The 21279-nt window shown below is 36.3% G+C and overlaps 1 protein-coding gene across 1 annotated transcript in view; it reads right to left on the bottom strand.

Annotated features, from left to right (window-relative positions):
- Positions 1-21279, bottom strand: part of cyth2 (cytohesin 2) — a 68162-nt gene that overhangs the window by 16636 nt on the left and 30247 nt on the right. The window contains exons 4-9 of the mRNA XM_028821756.2: positions 16531-16649; positions 9512-9592; positions 9212-9324; positions 3283-3431; positions 3013-3124; positions 2228-2304 (exon numbers count right to left, since the gene is read on the bottom strand). Of these exons, the coding sequence (XP_028677589.1) occupies positions 2228-2304; positions 3013-3124; positions 3283-3431; positions 9212-9324; positions 9512-9592; positions 16531-16649 (651 nt within the window). The remainder of the gene's footprint in view (positions 1-2227; positions 2305-3012; positions 3125-3282; positions 3432-9211; positions 9325-9511; positions 9593-16530; positions 16650-21279) is intronic.

Genomic DNA, 21279 nt, shown 5'->3' with positions numbered 1-21279 from the left:
GAGAGACCTTAGAGTTATCATAAAGTGGAAATATTTATGTTTATTTTTTTTTTTGTAGCATGATGTTATATCATTCATTAGATGGCAGTAAAATACTATCCAGAGCGTTACCATTACACGTCACCCCAAGCCTAGACTCATGGAGTCAACCATGAGTGAATTTTCCTTAAAACTGAGTGGGAACAATTAGACAGCTCATTGAATGTCATATTTCTAAACCAATCCAACTCCTCATGAAAGCTACGCTCAAAGTAGTGCTGGTAATTTTAAAATGCAAAGAGCAGTGGTGCTTTTGTTAACCTGGTCTGACAGAGAGCAAGGTTCGGATTACAATAAACCGATACAGTCGAAAAGTCTCCTAAAGAACACTATTAGACATAAATTTGTGTTGGTTGTGCAGAGAGCACATTGCACATTTTAAAAATAAACATAACCAGTTGTGAGGGAAAAACTTTTCCGGAGCATCAGGTTATACATTGGCATTTGATGACATAAATGGACAATTGGTAAATGCGAATGATACATTGTCACAGGAATGATACATTGTCACAGGTACTGTGTGCGCTCTCTGATGGTCAGTTACAATGATAAATGTTTGAAAGAATTGGCAGGTACAGTATATTCATGAAAAATGAACAGCAAAATATGTATTTGAAGTAAACAATGTGTCACACCCCATCAAAAGGGATGCCGTTAAGAAAGCTGATAATGAAGGGCCACAGGAAATGCAGAGTTCAGTACTCAAAATACCCAATTCAATAAATCTGCCTAACTATACCAGTAAAGTATGGACAAGACACTACAGCACCCACCTTTTGACTGTACACATTAAGGAGTACCTAAAGTAAGTTAATATGTCGGTTTAATTGGAAATGCAAACATACCATGCCAGAATATAATCATGGCATTTTAACACAAGGCATTTTAGACCACAATGCTTATCTAAACTAGATTTCCTCTATTATGCCATATAATAATGCAATAGTCCAAATTACAGAAAGATATTGTAGCAGACAGAAGTATGGTGCAGTAATCTCAGTGTGTGTGTCTGACTAATCTCCTTTGTTGCAGCGCTCGTTACAATGTAAAAATGAATTATTAAGCTTCAGTTACCTTGTGTTATTGAGCTCTTCCCTAAGCCTGACTTGGGTTTAACCATAATTGCATAGAATTCCAAGCCCGAGTCATGCTCTGGATTAGAGCCAAGGAGGTTTACAATCAGTCAGACCTTTCATTTCAAAAGGCACATTTTAAATGCGGCAGTTCTAAGTAATTGGTTTGTCCTCAATGGCCTGTTAACCTAGTCCTACATTTGTCATGGCACAGCTAAAATGTGTCCCTAGTACACATCTTCTTTTGTAAACCTCTATTATATAAACCACAGATCATTTAGAATGGTTATATTTATAATTGGAAAAAAAACACATTTTCAGTACAATTAAAACCTCTACTTGGTGTTATTGCATATTTTTTGAGAAACACAAAAAAATACACATTACCAAAATAGTACAAATTAAAACCACACATTTAGTAGTCTGCTTTACAATGATTTCAAGTTAAATCAGATTTATGTTTCTTGAGAAGAGATTAATAAAAAGAATCTTTTCTGGTATAATTTTGTAATGACATCTAGTATCAGTAACCAAGAAAAAATGTAATTCATCTGTTCCCTCAACATAATGTAAGAATTGAAAAGTGTCAGATGGCTTACATTAGTGTGGACAGGCATACCATTCAGGATAAGATCCTAAAATGGAAATGTAAGTGGACAAATAAAATATAAAAGTATCATTCTCAAACCTGCTAAAACCAATTTAAGATCATAAGGAGTTTGGGGGTGAGTTGCCAGAGTTTATTCCAGCAGCTTTGACGATTAGACAAGGAAACAGCCCTGAACAGGGTGCCAGTTCACAAATGGGTCCACTCACATACACACACTCATAAAGAGAACATGTGTCTAACTGAACTGGTAGAAATAAAATCCAAAATAGATAGATAGATAGATAGATAGATAGATAGATAGATAGATAGATAGATAGATAGATAGATAGATAGATAGATAGATAGATAGATAGATAGATAGATAGATAGATAGATAGATAGATAGATAGATAGATAGATAGATAGATAGATAGATAGATAGATAGATAGATAGATAGATAGATAGATAGATAGATATAATTAGTTAAAAGCAGAGCACATAAATGACAGGACACATCAGACTCACTGTGGTATATTCAAAGTAGTACAAGCAGTTATCAGTCAAGATAAACCAACGGCGTTTCCACGTCTTCACTCGACCCCCTGTTAATGATATGGGGAAAAAGTGTATTTTAGCACCCACATAATGGATGAGTTAGATGTGACACATAATATAACATCCTAGACTCAAAGCATTTAATCACTTTTTTTGCTTTTAATTTAATTTAGGAAATAGGGAGAAAGTCTGTGATCCCATCCCAGTCTATGGCCTATAACTGCATTACTGAAGTGAGATCAGTACATACCTCCTGTCAAGAAGAAGAAGCAGGCAGTTGAATAAAGCAGGAGGATGGTTGGAGCAGAAGTTAGAAAGAAGAATGAGAAAGAGAGAAACAGAAATTAGTTAATCTAGTCAAGAACATGCAAAATCTGCCCCGCCTTTTCCCTCAACCAGAATATGAACCACAGACCCAGAGTATGCATACTGCAATTTGTGCCTGTATAACTGATTGAAGTTAGTGTGGATATGAAAGACACAAAACCTCAGAACACTTGAATTTACTCTGAATAGTTTCTGGTGAAAGGTTAAATGTTTATCCAACTAATACCTGATGCAGACTGAAAAATTGCAATCAAAACAAAGAAAGGGAACAACCTGCTTGCCCAGTACTGTGGTTTTTAAAAATCATTAATTCCAGAAAAGACCTTTGAAGTGAATGCTGCATATTATTCATTACAGACACTTTTCAAAGACTCTTCATTGATTTTTTTCTTTACACATTGTAAACAGTGCCTCAAACTCATCCTCACCTAGCTTGAGCAACCAGCCCTCACGATCAGGGTTGAAGAATGTGTGGGTAAGGTCATTTCCATCATCTTCTGGGATTTTAAACGGTTCACTCTTGATACTGTCGTACAGGTTCTGAAGGATATTAAGTCACAATATGGTAAATATTCAGCAATATTAGATCTATAAATTTGACAGTAATGCACATGTTTAAATTCACTCGTAAAGCAGGACAATCTATAAGCCACAACTAATTACAGATTCTAGAACAATGAAAGCCACTTTTCTCTTACCCTCAAAAGTTCTTCTGGCAGGTCACCACCTTCATTGATTCCCCTGTTCATGGAGATGAAGCGTTCAACACCGGGCTTGTCCCTCACATTGGGATTATGAAGACTTGTATTTAGCATGATGATGGCAAATGATAGAACATAACAGGTATCTGAAAAAATAAAAAAGAGAAGCTGAGTAATGCTTTATTTTCTGAATCTAAAAAGACACAGTTTCACACAAAAAACAAGTGCGGGATGGGCACCCTTAATCCAAAATTCCAAAATCCAAAATGTTCCCAAGTCTAAAACGTTTTAAGTACTAAGAGGTTTCCACAAGTGGAAAATTCCACACCTGAACTCCCTTGCCCATGTGGAACTCTGAGCAATGTTCCCTTTTATTTTTTGTAGTGATGAGCAGATGTTATTACCACACAAGCAGGTAATTACTGTTTATGACCAATTTATTTAGTGCTCCCATTTGGTACCAACACACCAACAATGAGCAGGGTTGAGGCAACCCCAGCACCCAAAGTACAGAGGATTACGAAGCACCAAGAAATGAACAGCAAAAGGAGGGGTTTCAGGAACCGCTGGCGTGCAGAAGGGTAAGTGGAAACCCTGAAATCTATTTAATGAAAGCACAGCATCATAGGTGGAAACTGAACGCCTACTGTTGTTTAACAGCTGATACATTTATTCTGCGGATGCTACAGAGCCTAAACTGTTACATGCACAAAATTATTTATAAAACTACCTTCTGGCTATGTGTACAAGGTATATATGAAACATAAATTTGGCATTTAGACTTGGGTCCCATCCCCAAATTATCTCATTATATATATGCAAGTATTCCAAAATACTTCCAGTCCTAAGGATTTCAAATTAGGGAGGCTCTTCCTGTACTTATAAAGCAAGATATTTTGTTACATCATAAATGTACTCAAAACAAAAAAGCCAGAACCTAACCAATAAGATATGAAAGATAATATGCAAACTTTTTCCTTTTTTTTATTTCTATTTGTAAATATTTTTTTTTCCTGTATCTGTATAATATCAGAGCTGTCAACCTTAACACAGTAATAAATGCAATTAATTCTGAAGGTATAACATGTTATTTTTCCCTAATCACATTAATCAGAACCCTTTTAATCTAAGTCAATGTTTTTAAAATTAACATTATTAAAAAATCTATTACAATTTTAAAAATTGTCTTTAAACTGCCTAGTTTTTAAATAAACCGACAAGTGACTGAAAATGTTGTTCAACTGTTACATAAAAGTACTTGTATATCATTGTATAAACACACAAAGGGCAAAAAGTGGGATGTAAAAGGACCACTAGTCACCCAGAGACCGAACACAAATCTCTATGCTTAGGTGTGGTTCAATTCTACTTCTCAGTCTCACAGTGCTCCTGCTATGACACTCTACTTCTGTCTTTTCAAATCGAAGTCTTTCAATGCTCATTATCAACCCAGAGAAAAATCGCTCCCCTCGTTTCTGCACTTTGTACCAAGACCAAAAGATTTCTGTGAAAGTTAATGTTCCTTCTAAAGCAACCTCCAACATGAGCGTGTACACAGCATGTCTGTCTCAGTCTCTCTCTCTATCTCAGGTCTGGTTCACAAATATTAAAAATTATTTTTGGTGAACTTGTTTTCTGTGCCATCACTTTTTAAACAGTTTTAGAAATTGTTAGACTAAGGAAAAATAATATACAATGAATATGAATTTTAACAATGCTTAATAATAAAATACATGTAATCGAACATTTTATGTTAGTGTTATTGATATTAATTAACAGACAAAAGCTATTGTTTCCGACAGAACTGCCAATGTTTGGTAAATTTCATCCTTGTTCTAAAAGTAAATAAAGGTATAGACTGAACCTAGAAGCATAACTATGGTTAAAGTTACCAAAACTGGAATCTGCCATTGATAATGATGAGCCTACAAAACATAAAGACACTCAACTTTCACAATTATCACAACTTTCACAAGTAGATAGATAGACAGATCGATAGATAGGCAGATAAACAGACAGACAGACATCTAATTGACTTTTGAGTTATTTTCCTCTTTTTTTTGACTTGAAGTCATATGTAACTTGATCTGAGGTCATATGCCTTATGCAAAAATTTTTTCTCTTATTATATAACACATAATATCCCAAAATGAAAAAGTAAAAACAGGATTTTGGAAATTTTTGCAAATTTATCAGATAAAAAAAAAACTGGAAATCTGGCTCAGATTCATCTCATTCTATTAATCATTGTAAAGATGTTTCTACACCTTGTTTGGATTCCAGCTGTAGTCAATTCAAACGATTGCATACGAGTAGGAAAAGCTTAAACCTGTCTATTCAGTTTAGCATATCCTGACTAGAGCTGCTGATTAACTGTACATACTGCATCTCTGTTGTTAGTCATTAGCACTAAAACATAAGTAACATGATAGTTATAATTGGATTCTAACCTTCACCTATTCTGTTTCTCTTCTCAGTACTCAAATGTGGCACTTGGTGCCACGGCCCACCTGCCAAGTTGTTTTGCCTGCCTAAGGTAAAGTCATCCCTGATGTAGGATCACAGGAATCGTGGGAAAGAAGGGTCCTTTCATCGGATTGGCTGTCACAGCACTGTTTCAGCCATGGAATGGCCAAATGGGGGCGGCAGCTTGATGGATGAGGTCTCCAGGACTCTAAACATACCCAAATCTTATTATGTGATATCATCTACTGTTAAATTGTGCTCCGTACTTCTAAAATTTTTATTTTTATACTGTATTGAGGATTTGTTCTGTTCTGTGTATTATATTGTATTGTATTGACCCCCTTCTTTTGACATCCACTGCACGCCCAACCTACCTGGAAAGGGGTCTCCCTTTGAACTGCCTTTCCCAAGGTTTCTTCCATTTTTTCCCTACAAGGTTTTTATTTGGGCGTTTTTCCTTGTCTTCATAGAGAGTCAAGTCTGGGGGGCTGTCAAGAGGCAGGGCCTGTTAAAGCCCATTGCGGCACTTCCTGTGTGATTTTGGGCTAAACAAAAATAAATTGTATTGTATTGTATTGTATTATTCAAGGTCCTCCAGCTGACAATGTGCATCAGAGAAAAAACTACCTGCTGAACAACTCCCTGATGTCTGTCGCCACCCAATCCCACGGCACGCACCGAGGACCACAATTAGACTGTGGGTGTCACCAAAAGGGTTATATTTTAATAATAGCAGATTAACACATCCTTGAGAGTGGAATCTGCAGATAGCAAGGATTTACTGTAATATAAATTGCTGTGTGAATCTTTGGAAAGCATTTACTAAATAAAAGAACATATAGATATAAAACATTCATAAACTATACATTAAGTAATATTACATAACTAATTAATTAATGTTTGTATTTTAGTTTTAAGACAGATAATACATGTCACATGATTTATATTCTGACTCAAAACTTTGTACTTTCATCATAGAAGTTTTTTTTTTAATTTGGCTTTTTGTAGCTACATTTTAGTTGTACTCCTAGTGCACTATACATGAATAGAATTATTATATTCTTCAGGGCTTGAAATCTTTAATCTCTACTTTTTTTCGGGTTTCTTTTCTCAAATGAAGACAAGTGTCCTTGCTGTCCACAAGAATGACTGCTTTGAACCTTCTGGGACAAAGCCAGAAACCAATGAGGAACAAATCAAGAACATTTACGTTATGTGGAATGCAAATTGGGGTCTGGGTTGTCTTTTAGCCTTGGAATTTCTGTAGATTTACCCTTTTTTCTGTCCTCCCAGCCATATGACCTTATCAGATTCATCTTTAGAGACTTGCAATATGATATTATATATAAGGACACTTTTCTTCTAATTTTATATCTGTGTTATGGAAGTTCATATTGATTTATTTTTAGCACTTATTATTCTTACATAATTTTCTACTTTTTCTTTTCATGTGACTATTTCTTTAGAATCTTGTAAAGCACTTTGAGCTACATCCTGCATGAAAATGTACTATATAGAAATAAATGTTGTTTTTTACTTATACACATTTAAAAATAGCATTAAGTTGTGCGTTCTTTTTTCTGAACATATACAGTGCGAAGCAACTGTGTGTGACATTGTTATTGTTACACAAAAGTAGTCAAAACATTAGTGAAACCAGAGTTCCATCAATGACAATATAAAAAATTATAAAAATTGTGCTTAGGACAGGTTTTATTTTTTAATGGGCAATACAAAAAAAGCCACCTAGCTTGCGGTTTCCCTTGTTTAGTTGAAATCAAAACTGAACATGTCCTGTCAATTCCGTTTTTAAACGCAATGCAATTAAAAATAATGCATTCAATGTCTCATTAATGCATGACTTATTTCTCCCATTTGCAAATGAAAATATTGCCTAACCTCCCCTCCTTTATCCACATCAGTATATGTCAAAACTGCATTGGCTCTCTTAATTAACCCCCCTTTAAATAACCTGCCTGCTAAAGTTTAATGGGAAAATGATGATACACATTATTAAAATTGTTTTTAAAAAAGTTTAGTTTGTTTAATTAGCTTTAAGTCAACTTTGTAGTATATGACAGCCTTTGTCAATACCATTAACAAATTTTATTTTTTAAAGTAATCCCAAACTTCACCACATGAATCTGTGCAAGCTGTCTAGTTATTGTGGCATCTCTGACTGCTTAATTTGCTTAGCTTTCTTTTATTCTTTTTTTGTTTGTTTTTTGAAACCTATAGCCACTAATTTCTCTCTCTCTTCAGATTCTTACTGTTTTATACTTGCAAGTTACTATATTATCTTCTTCTTCTTTCGGCTGCTCCCATTAGGGGTTGCCACAGCGGATCATCTTTTTCCATATCTTTCTGTCCTCTGCATCTTGTTCTGTTACACCCATCACCTGCATGTCCTCTCTCACCACATCCATAAACCTTCTCTTAGGCCTTCCTCTTGCTTGGCAGCTCTACCCTTAGCATCCTTCTCCCAATATACTACGCAAGTAACTATAATATATATATATATATATAAATATATATATATATATATATATATATATATATATAAATATATATATATATATAATATATTTATATAATATTATATTTATATAGTTACTTGCAACTAGATAAGTGAATATTGTAAGTCCATGAAATTACTGGGTCATCCAGACATGCATCAAACAGCAAATGTCAGTTAATTGCTAGTATAATTAACTAGGACGCTTTCTGGGCACTGGGTATGAGAGATATGCTATCCACGTTTTTTCCTGTTTCTGTGGGGTTCTCAGCAAGATGCTTTAATCACATAGGCGAGTGGAAACACAAGTCTATATGATTCATGCAACTCTAATGATTTGCATATACTGTAACTGTAATTGGTTCAAAATATATTGCATATTTATTAAGCAGAAAATGAAAATACAGCAGTTCAATCACCATCCTTTTGAAGTGTTTATCTCCAAGTACAGCTTATAATCAATACTGAAAACAAAACAACTACCTTTTAATATAGAAAATCACTTTCAAACACTCAGAGTAGGACAATGGATTTAAGGTAATGGAAAAGCAGAAACCACTAACTAAACGGTACCATAACATTTACAGCAATAACATCTGAGGATGTAATGTCCTGCAAAATTACCAGTCAACATGAACACAAACAGATAACTCTTTCCCAGAGTATAGCATTTTCAAATAAAAAGAAAATTTCTTCAGTTACACCTCCAAGATCAAGACAGAGTAATGCAAATGACTTGAGATGAAAACCATTCTTACTTCAAGGTCAATCTGACATGTCACCAATTATTATTGGTTTGGTAACACAATTTTTAAATACAAACTACCTAGTCTTAGTTGACGTCAACTTACATATCTACTGCTGACCGTTAATGGCTTATTTTAAAACTAATGACTCATTAAAAGCATCAGATTTAATATAAAGTACTGGAATTATACAAAGTACCTGTACTTTGGAACACCCCTGGATTACAGTGGCAGTATCGCTGTGCAAAGGCTTCCATCATGCGATCAATTTTCTGAGCCTCACCAGGCAATCGGAAACTCCACAGGAACTGCCTAAATATAAAAAAAAAAAAAAGGCTCAGAGTTATTAACAAGCTGGAACATAAGTTGAGCATAACTGGATATGGGGGCAAATGGGAAGTATGACAAGACCCCTTTCATTCTCGTTAGCAAAGTCATTCAAATATAATATAATCAAAAGAAAAAGGAACAAAAACAGAGAAACTAAACTATAGCTTACCTAAGTGCCTGAACAAGATTGAGGTCTGTGAATTCATGCAGATTGACAAATGCATGTAGAACCTTAATGTTCAGTTCATCCCTGTGTGGAAAGCAAAGTACAATATAAATACGGCAACCATAATGAATTGAAGACAACTACCAGTCATTGGGTAAGCAGGGAGATGTACAATTACAGTTATAGCACTTTGTATTGTTATTGAGATAAAGTTTAGTACTCATGAACTGGCATCTTGTTCCACTTAAATGGAAGTTTGATGATGGGGTTAAAATCTGCTATTGAGTTAAGTTCAGACTCTGATTCTACGATGTTCAAAAAGATGACAAAAGTTGATATTAGCATGGCGTCTCTATGTATGCTATGTCCAATGAGAACAGTTTAACAGGGATATTTCCAGTCTGTGTCGTTTAGTCATGGAATAAGGCCTACTGATTTGCAAATTTTTGCATGATAGTTATTGATGTATGCACACATACTCACACACTAAAAGAAATTTATAAATGAACTTGAAGATCGTCGACAGCTCATTTGCTCTACCAAAACACATTCTAGATGATGAAGAGACCGAAATGAATACACATATTTAGATCTGAGTGGCATTAAGCCACTCCTGTAGCAATCTATCTTAAAAACTTATTTACTTCATTTGACCCAATGTGTTTAGTTTAAAATTAAATATTAATCAAGTTGTTCACTCCATTCAATTTTCTGTTCATTTTACGCTATATTTATATCTGTACACAATGCTTATACATTAATGTACTTAATTGTTTATTACTATACAGTACAATTGATTGTATTACATTGTAAAATCTTCTGCCAAGGGATTTTCTGTGGTCTAAATCAGAAAATGTTGGGATGCCATGGAAAATGCAAAAAAAAAAAAAAAAAAAAAAAAAAAAAAACTGCAGTGATTCTTACAGTATAAAACCAAGACATTTCAATATTTTGTCTGGTCAACTTGATTTCAAAATATACATCCATTCCTGCATTTCAAGCCTGAAACACATTCCAAAAAGAAAGAGTTGGGATGATAAACCATTCACCACTTAGTAATGTTGCTATTCTTTCTTACAACACTTTAAAATACATTTTGGCACTAAGGATACCAAGTTATGAAGCATTTCAAGTGTTATTTTGACCCATTCTTCCTGAACACGTTTTAAGGTGGGCAACAGTATGGGGTTGTTGATGTCGCATTTTTGTTTCAAAATTTTCCACACATTCTCTACTGGTGACAGGTAAGAACTGCAGATAGGCCAGTCCAATACCCGTTCCCTGTTCTTCCACAGTTATGCCTTTGTAACGTGTGTAGAATGTGGTTTTGCATTGTCTTGTTGAAAAATAAATGGACATCCCTGGAAAAGATGTCGTTGTAAAGGCAGTATATGTTGCTCTAAAATATCAATGTACTTTTCTGCATTAATGCGGCCATCATAGAAGTATGAATTACCTTTACCAAGGGCACTGACTCAATTCTATACCATGGCAGACCCTGGCTTTTGGACTTGTTGCTGGTAACAGTGTGGATGGTCCTTTTTGTCTTTGGTCCAGAGAACATGGCATGTATTTCTTCCAAAAAAGACCCGGAATACTGATTCGCCTGACCACAATACACATTTCCATTGTGTGATGCCTCTGAGCCCAGAGAAGTCGATGACGCTTCTGGACATGGTTAACATTCCTTTTTCTTTTGGCACAGTAGAAGATTTAAGTGGCATTTGTGAATGTAACTCCATATTGTGGCGCTTGACAAAGGTTTCCCAAAGTAATCCCTTACCAATACGGTTCCATCAGCTACTGACGAATGACAGTTCTTGATGCAGTGCCGTCTGAGGGATCAGCACCCTTTATTAAATTAATTAATAATTTTGCCTCATTACTGGCCCTAATTTGCCCACATACCAACTTTTTTTGGAATGTGTTACAGGCCTGAAATATAGGAACGGAAGTATATTAACAAAAGAAATGAAGTTGACCAGACAAAAATGGCACTGTCTGTAATGAAATAAAAGTCCATTTAAGAATCACTGCATTTAGTATACTGTCCCAACCTTTTCTGATTTGGGGTTGTACATGGAAGTACTGTATGGATGATTTCATATGAAGTTTGTGGCTGGCCAAATTGTTTAATGAACATTCAACCTGGCTGATAGGACACATTAAAGTGCTCCACAAACATTACTTTTGCCCACCTCTGATCTAGTACATTGCATTAAATAGCACAGATACACCCAGTCTGGAGTCACTGCACTGTTGGATGACACATGCCTTTACATCCTTCATCTTAAATTAATATGGCACAGATTTTATTATAATGCCAGACAGGTTTCTTCTCTTTGAAACATACTAAAACAAAGTTAGTAGTACTAGTGCAATGGATTTAACCTTTATTGACATTTCTTTTTTCAAGGAAATACAGGGTGAGCCAAAAAGAAGTACCATATTTCAAACATTTATTCTACAAAAATACTACAAGACAAAATAAAATTTCATTACAACACAAGAAAGGGTGTACAAAATAGATTCCCCCCCGGTGTTTTAAAAATGAGGTCTTCATGGTGGTGGCCATCATTAGCAATATATTGAGACGATTTTTGAATGCTCACATGACTTGTTTGGCCATTTCAAGGGGAACAGCAGCAATTTTGTGGCTAATAACATCCTTGAGGGCTTCAAGGTTTTAAGGTTTTGAGATAGCCCAGCCCAGTAGCGAAAGTTTTGCTTATTTGCACAACCATTCAAATGGAAATGTGCCTCATCGCTGCACATGATGATGGCATCTCGATGAACGGCTTGCAGCATGTTTGAACACAACTCTCTACGGCCTTCCCAGTTTCTCTCAGTGATTTTGCACGCTGAACGTCTGGGACAGTGTTTAACCTTTTTACACAAGCAGACCAGCGAAAGAAGAAGAAATATTTTGCGGAACTGCTGAAGCTAAGACATAAATAAAAACTAAAGTAGATGGAATTTTATTTATTAAATCTAATGTTATAAAATTAAAATTTTTAGTTAGTGTGACATCTGCTGCTGCTTCTTTGTTAGAAAATTTGATATACGTGGCTGCAGCGTCGTTTCTGAGAGACAAAGCTCTGCATTAACATCTATTTGATTTCTCCGTTTGGTTTTTATTACTGACCAGGCTGAAAAAGTCTTCACATACAAATAAGAAGTTGAAAAAACGACCAACAATTTGATAGCTTTAAAACTCAAGAGATGGATATTCTTCTTCAGGTGATATTCAAAATTGAGACAATGATTGTATTTTATGTCTGGACACCAGAGTGACATCAGAAGACCACTCGATCAGCTTTTCTTTTTCACGAGGATCAAGTGCACATGATTTTATATCTTCCAAGAAGGGATTATTAATCCGGAGGTTACCTTTATGAGGATCCTCATTTTCAGTGGAATAATTATTAATGTTTTCAGGTAATGTCCTTAAATGTTAACTTATTATGTTGAATATGACTTTCTGGTTGACATCAGCTGCAATCAAAAATTCTCCCAAAAGTGGAACATTTCTGTATCTTCCTTTTGTATCCTACTATCCCAAAGAGCCAGTTTCATTTTGAACACATCCATTTTATTTCTCAATTATGTCATTTGACAGAATTTCGGAACATACTACACACAAAGGCCGTGGTGATAGATCACTGCCAGGGGCTACAATGAAAATCAAGCTTTAAATACTCCTTATCATAATGCCTAACAAAATTTACTTTTCTCTTTTTGGTTTGTATTGCACATTCCAAAGTATCAGCATATTTCTTTTTCTTTGTTTCTTCTAAACTTAAAGCATTAGTACTTGGTATACTTTCGGTATCATCACTACTTTTCTCCTGAATATTTTCCTTGCCTCTAGTAAAGAAGGTTAAAAGGTTTTGCTTTTTGCTTTTTTTTGTCTCCATTTTGTAGAGTTTCAAATTTTACTAAATAAGTAACTTGTTTTCCAAAATACAATTCAAGTCAAGTGAAGTCAAGTCAAGTTGGGGAGCATGCACTGGCACAAAGCGTTGCCGCACCCACCACACGACGAAACAGCTCGGGATTCCGGTTGGCAACCCCCCCAGGCAGACACGCGGTCCAGTCCCACCCTCCGGAAATGACTCTCTATCTGTTGCAGCCAGGTGTTAGGTGGACGACACTGGTCCATCCACTCGGGTCCCCAACAATGAAGATCCTATGAGCTGGATCACCTTCAGGGAAATGCACCACATGGCCATAGTGCCTTAACTGATGCTCCCTCACAATGTAGGCACTGTGCCTCATTCGGGACTCCATGAGCAACTGCTCATTTGACACAAAGTCAAACCAATGGTACCCAAGAATTTTCCGGAGAGACACAGTACCAAAGGAGTCCAGTCTTTGTCTCGGGTCACTGGATAGCACCCATGTCTCGCAACCATACAGCAAGACAGGAAGCACCAGGACTCTAAAAAGACTTGGACCTTCGTCCTTTTGCATAGATATCGGAAGCACCACACACCCCTTTTCAAAATACCACAACACAATATTAGAAAATAATACGATGAGCACGATAAAATAAGATTTTTGCGACATGTTGTCAACATGCGAGCTGAATCAATACTGGCATTCAGCAGCTGCCCATTTCGCCTATACTCATAGTTGCATGCAATGTCCCGCTCGCCCGGCAACAATGTAGTGCCTTAATCCTGTAACCGTTACATGGTTCAGGCAAAATATTTCACGGGCCAGCAGGAAATCCCAGTTAAAGAACACGGGTCTAGGAGATGCAAAACTGATGCCCTTACAGCTGGGATATTTTCAGGTGTTCGTACAGTCCGATGACGGCCTGGAGATTTTATGTTCAATGTTGTACCTGTCTGTCTAAATTTAGCCACCCACTGAAGAATTGTTTTCCATTTTGGGACATCACCATTAGGAGGAATGCTGAAGTGCGATCGGAAGGCATTGGGGTAGTGATGATGATTTAATCGTTTTTGAAGAATGCTTTGACAGCAAAAGTACGGTGTGCACCAGAGCAAGGCATGCTGCTGACTGAAAACTACAAGGGACTATCAAAGGACTCCCCACCCCAATCCACTCAGCTGCCTCTACCTCACACAATGACCTTGAGAAATGTGGTACTTCATTTTTACTCACCCTGTATGACATTTTTTTGAAGAAAGTGTACTTTAAATTAGTGCTGGACAGTATACCGGTTCATACCGAAAACCGTTTTTTATTTTTGTTATGATATGGATTTTTCTTATACCGCAACACCAGTTTAAATTGCCTAAACAACATTTGGAATGTGGCGCTGCGGGAAACTGTTTAAGGGGGACCTTTTTCCACTGCTACATCGGTGTTGCGCAGGGGCTCTTTTTCACTGCTACACCGCTAAACAGGCGTGCAATGGAGTACATGCGGTAGTGGAGGTATTGTGCAGTTAAAATGGACAGAGAACATTCTGAAACTAAAGGTGTAGCAGACGATAAAGTTGAAAATGATGGAACAGAAGAACTTTTGCTGGAAAGAAGTCATGTCTGTTGTCTGGAGATACTTTGGATTTAAAAGGTTGGATGTGGACCATTATGTTCAAATGCGTGAATACTGTTTCTATACTACTGGATAATACTGCAAGCCAAGTTGTACTTGTTTTATTTTTTTCAATACTGTGTAATGTACCTGGGTACTGTGTAATAGTGTGACGGCTTGTTGACTTTATTCTCGACATTTACACTTCAATCTTGACGCTTATGACGAGAATAAAGTTGACATGTTGACTTTATTCTCGTAATTTGTTATTAAAGTAGAGAATCGTAAACTAAACTTCATCTTAAAATTAATATTTAGTTTACTAGATTTTCTCAAAACCCATCATAAGTTATGTAGCACATTTAAATGCTTTGTGTTAAGTGTCCCACGACCCAGTTGTTAATCACTACGCTTCTTAAACTGACTTCCTCTGCACTAAATGTTCAGAGAGCAGGAATATCATGGAGTGAATGTATTCTGTGCAGCGATCGCTGCGGGTACCACCTCAGTACAAGAGGAACACAAAGCATTTAATGTGCTACATAACTTATGACGGGGTTTAACTTATACGGGGGGGATGAAGTTTAGTTTACAATGTTCTACTTTAATGACAAATTATGAGAATAAAGTCAACATATCGACTTTAATCTTGACATAAACGGCGAGAATAAAGTAGAAATGTCGAGAATAAAAAGTCAACATGTCGACTTTATTCTCGTCATAAACTTCGAGATTAAAGTGGAAATGTCGAGAATAAAGTCAACATGGCGTCACATTATTACGCAATACCCAGGTACATTATACTGTATTGGAAAAGAAATAAAACAAGTACAACTTGGCTTGCAGTATTATCCAGTAGTATAGAAACAGTATTTACAAATTTGAACATAATGGTCCACATCCAATCTTTTAAAACCAAAGTATCTTCAGGCAACGGCCGTGACTCCTTTTTTTCGGCAAAAGTTCTTCTGTGTCATCATGTTCAACTTTATCGTCAGCTACAGCTTCAGTTTCGGAATGTTCTCTGTCCATTTTCACCATGCAATAACTACACTACCACTACCTATTTAGCAGTGTAGCAGTGAAAAAGAGCCACTGCGCAACACCTCTGTGATCAGCGGTGTAGCAATGAAAAAGGTCCCCACTTGAACAGTTTCCTGCTGCGCCATGTTTCAAATGTCGTTTAGGCAATTTAAATCAGTGTTGTGGTATAAGAAAAATCCATATCATAACAAAAATAAAAAACGGTTTTCGGTATGAACCGGTATACCACCCAGCACTAGTTCATACTGATGAATGCATGCATGTACAGGAATTCGAGTATATGCACAGGTTATACTCAACCTGTACTATGTTATTTTCAAACAAAAATATACAATTTCAGGAGTCTCATCATGGTTGAATTTGGTAAGCCCTTGTCAAGAATAAATGAAAGTTCAACAGATTACTTAACTTTACATGTATAAATATCATGCAGGTGGAATATATTTATGGTATACTGATGGACTGCTCACCTTTCACCCAGATAATCTCCAATTGCAGTCTTATTGAGGCCTTCTCCCTTATATAAGAACTGTGCAATGTCATCAGCCGTGTTTTGTAGTAATTCATTTTCCACAAGGAACTGTATACCCTACAGATAGTTTAACCAAAGAATAAAGTAAAAATACAAAAAGTTAAATTCAAGGGTTCAAGTTTAATTGTTTAATGCCAATATATAAAAAAAGAACTTTATCATTCTGAAATGCTACTGCACTCTTGTAAATAGCAAAATAAAAATGAAAAATATTCATATTTAATTTGAAAATGTTGCATATTTGTTGATTTTATTGGTATTTTTTTCTGTTAGATCATTAAGTTTGATGCATTGATGTTATAGCACGTACTTTACTGTATTTTTTTATATTTCTATAACAGTAGACTAACAACAAACGTCTCTCAATTTACTAGGACAAATTAATTTCAACTGAAAAATGAACTTTGTTAGATAAAGTGCAAGAATGAACATTAGAACAATAGAACAAAAAATGAAGCTGTTTTAGTGGGAATAAATACAGAAAAATTATAAGGCAATTCTGAACACAAGTAAAGGCTTTACTGGTTTTAACAAGTGCCATATCCATCTTAATCTGTACTATTCTCTCAATGTATTATGATGTAATAATGCCTGTGCTGCCTCTCTGGACTTAATAGTATTATGAGGGTTAGGTGAAGGGTGCCTTTAAGAGACAGGCTAGTAAACAAATACACAATTACAGCAAGGGTTAAAGAAACCTACACTTTTAAACAGATTGATTATGGAAGAGGTCTGAGGTTTGCATATATTGCAGTCGGGCATGAGCAGATGGAGAGTGAGTTATTCTGGTTTGATGTCAGACATTTGGAGGAATCCATTGCCTTCTCCAGTAGCTGGCAAGTTGATCATGGAGTGTATAATTAAATCAAAACTATTCAAATCATTTTTGGGAGGAATTCATATTCCAAACACTTTGAAAGAGACCTTGCAACAGGTTTGTCTTTAGTCATCATTAGGTAGGATTATATTTAACTGGTCTCCTGGGAAACACTTTTGTTCATTTATTAGAATATAGACTTTAACTCTTTGAGGGCTGAATATTTTTTCCAAAAAACATAGTTTTCTGAAAAGCAATGGCGTCACACAGACATCAACATAAAACATCTGTTGTTGCATGCTGTGGCTGCCAGTTTGCCAAGAATGTGCATCAGACTTGCTGCCAGGCAGTCTTTTCATGGCTAGTGCAGCAGCAGCGGTCACTGTCACAGTGCATTGCAATCTGGTTTCTACCTCTTATCATTGTTAAGTGGTAGTCCTCCCAGGTAAACAGTGCCATAGGCGTATCAACTACTTGAACCTGTTCAACACCACGAATAGCTGGGGACCAATCAGCTGAAGCCAGAACCTCACAATCATCTTCGATCACTTGTATCAAAATCAGAGTCTGACAAGTCATTGTCCAGTTCAGGGAGAACAGGCAACACGTCGTCCCCGGAGTATTCTGCTTTACACATCCACTTGGATTTCTCGCCAGGTATCAGGGCCATTTTTACTACTCATGGGATTGCAGGAAATCTCGGTCAAAACCAAAAACGCTAACTTTCTGTCTAGCAACAAGACTCCAACTAAAACATAATAGTTGGTTTTGTCACAGTTGGCAGTTGATTGCTATTGTCAACTCCTCCTTTTGACAAAAGTTGACATCAGCCCTGAAAGAGTTAAGCACTGAAAATGTTTGTTTGATGGGACAGTGTCTGGAAGAAAACTGTAAGACTTTATTAATTATGTTTTGAATTTTTTTACTAGTTTGTATTGCATAAACTGTTTTACAGTAATCCCTCCTCCATCGCGGGGGTTGCGTTCCAGAGCCACCCGCGAAATAGGAAAATCCGCGAAGTAGAAACCATATGTTTATATGGTTATTTTTATATTGTCATGCTTGGGTCACAGATTTGCGCAGAAACACAGGAGGTTGTAGAGAGACAGGAACGTTATTCAAACACTGCAAACAAACATTTGTCTCTTTTTCAAAAAGTTTAAACTGTGCTCCTTGACAAGACAGAGATGACAGTTCTGTCTCACAATTAAAAGAATGCAAACATATCTTCCTTTTCAAAGGAGTGCAAAGCAAGCAGTCAAAAAAAAAATCAATAGGGCTTTTTGGCTTTTAAGTATGCGAAGCACCGCCGGTACAAAGCTGTTGAAGGCGGCAGCTCACACCCCCTCTGTCAGGAGCAGGAAGAGAGAGAGAGAGAGAGCCACAGAAAATCAATACGTGCCCTTTGAGCTTTTAAGTATGCGAAGCTCCGTGCAGCCTGTCCTTCAGGAAGCAGCTGCACACAGCCCCCCTGCTCACACCCCCCTACGTCAGCGCAAGAGAGAGAGAGAGAGAGAGGAAGAGAGAAAGTAAGCTGGATAGCTTCTCAGCCATCTGCCAATGAAATCAACTGGGCAAACCAACTGAGGAAGCATGTACCAGAAATTAAAAGACCTATTGTCCGCAGAAACCCGCGAAGCAGCGAAAAATCCGCGATATATATTTAAATATGCTTACATATAAAATCCGCGATGGAGTGAAGCCGCGAAAGGCAAAGCGCGATATAGCGAGGGATCACTGTATTTGCGTACTTTCTGTACTTTCAGTCTCTGTGTATCTGTACACATAATACACATTTTCAACAAAATTTTAAAAAGAGCAGTACTTATTCTTTGCTTTTGAATGGATTTTTGTTTCCTATAGTGCGTAAAGTTGGTCTAACTAGCGCAGAAATATTTTCTTTAGCAACCTACGTGGCTTGCTGCATGAAGGCAATGACTTGTGAAAAATTCTGATGCTGGGTGTAAAATCTAAATATTTTAACTGGTAATTTGAGTAACTCATTATGCATTCATATGATATAAAATTAATTTTCACAGCTTAAAGACACTGTAAAAATATGCAATGCTCTAGTATTATGTTAATCAACAATATCAGCTAAGTATTTGCACTGAAGCTCCGATTCACTTCATTTTTTATTCACAATGTCCTGATTCAATTCAATATCAATTTTATCTGATAGAATTAGCACGCACTGATATATTTGAAGTGCTGAGTTTTTTTTTTTTAGAGATTACTTAATCATACACAGAGAACATTAATATAGTGCGACAAATTTTAGTAGCACTTTATTTGAAGGATGTTTTCATAGTGACTTCATAACATATGCATAAGCATGGAATGACATTTAAGAAGTAATACTTGATTACTAATGAACAGTTATCACCAATATTTGTAAGATGTGTAACAAAATATCATTGCTCGTTAAAAAAAAAAAAACGGCCTTTTTCACAACACTGCACTCGTTCAAAATTCACCAAAATTCAACTATGTATTGCCAAATCAGAGTCCACAAATATTATGGGGGACTACTTGTTTTAATACAATGCAATGGCATATACTTTATAAAACATTTATATCATCTTGTGAATAATATTATAAAATAATCAAATGTTACTTCTTAAATAATAATTATATTATTCAGTAACATATTTTAATCTGTTAATGAATCTCCTTGTAGACACTTTTCAACTAAACTGTTTGCCACATTTACTCCTCCATTGGACACTTAAAATAATCTTTAATTAGTCAAAATGAAAGTTACAGCGGGAAGACTTGTGTCTTTGTATAATTGTTACACATATCTAAAGTTGCTCACGTGTAGCAGTCACGTCAATTCGTCTCGAAAATTTGTCCTCACATTTCCTCCTCAGACAAAAAGGAAGTATTTTTAAAACAAGGATTTAGAGGTGATGCTTGTTGACCATTGTGTCGGATTAATGGAACATAATAGACACAGAACCAGCCATTGTGACTGACAATGACACTGTACAGCTTATGGAAATATACACCTTAAATTTGGTATTGCAGGCTGCTATGAAACTTTCAGCTTCTGCCCACTTGCTTATCTGGGTGACGCATGCTGAAAACTTTTTCCACTGTAGCAGTACAGCTAGCCATGTGCTTAAATAGAAAGCAACATTTATTGGACTTGCTAATACACAAACTTGACATTGATGCAGTTACATGATAAAAAAGCACATTGGAGATGTTAGAAAGGTTTTTGGAACAACAGGCAGCCATCTCAGAAACTCTGCATATGGGCAGCAAGGTTTCTCCAGGTATGGCTGGCGTGCAGCACTCTTACTTGGAACACATTCGCCACAGGTGCCCAGTTGCTTTTAACGTAGTGATGTGATTGTCATGTAGGAATGTGCTGCCCTAGATGTCCTACTGTTGCAAATTAAGACTGCTCTCTCTACTGACCTTAGAGATATGGCAATCCTTTGCTTAATAACTTCATAAAGCCGAGGTTCAATAACTTCACTCATTTGCTTTCTGGTTGGTACTGCATACCACAGTTCCAAAATCCATATCATTTGTTGAAAGACCTTGTTTTCAACAACAGTATAGGGGATCTTATATTTACAGATAAAAACTGCTACAAATTCTGTTATTTTTTTGGGCACAGGGCGAAATAAATGGAAGTTTAGTGCTAAACGCAGTCTAGGCTCTACTCATTTGGATGTTGAAAAAGACTGTTTATAGGTGACATCAGGATAAATGTTTTCTCAAATTTGTTGTGTTACAACAATACTTAACTTCTGAGCTGCACAGCTTACATATGGCTTTGCTTTTATCCAGTTGTTCTTTACAGATACACTGTTTGAATCTGCAATAAGTACACACATCTGATTTCAGCTAAGGAGG

Source organism: Erpetoichthys calabaricus, chromosome 16 (assembly GCF_900747795.2).
Source record: "Erpetoichthys calabaricus chromosome 16, fErpCal1.3, whole genome shotgun sequence".
NCBI classification, from domain to species: domain Eukaryota; kingdom Metazoa; phylum Chordata; class Cladistia; order Polypteriformes; family Polypteridae; genus Erpetoichthys; species Erpetoichthys calabaricus.
This window is presented reverse-complemented; position numbering and strand designations above follow the sequence as displayed.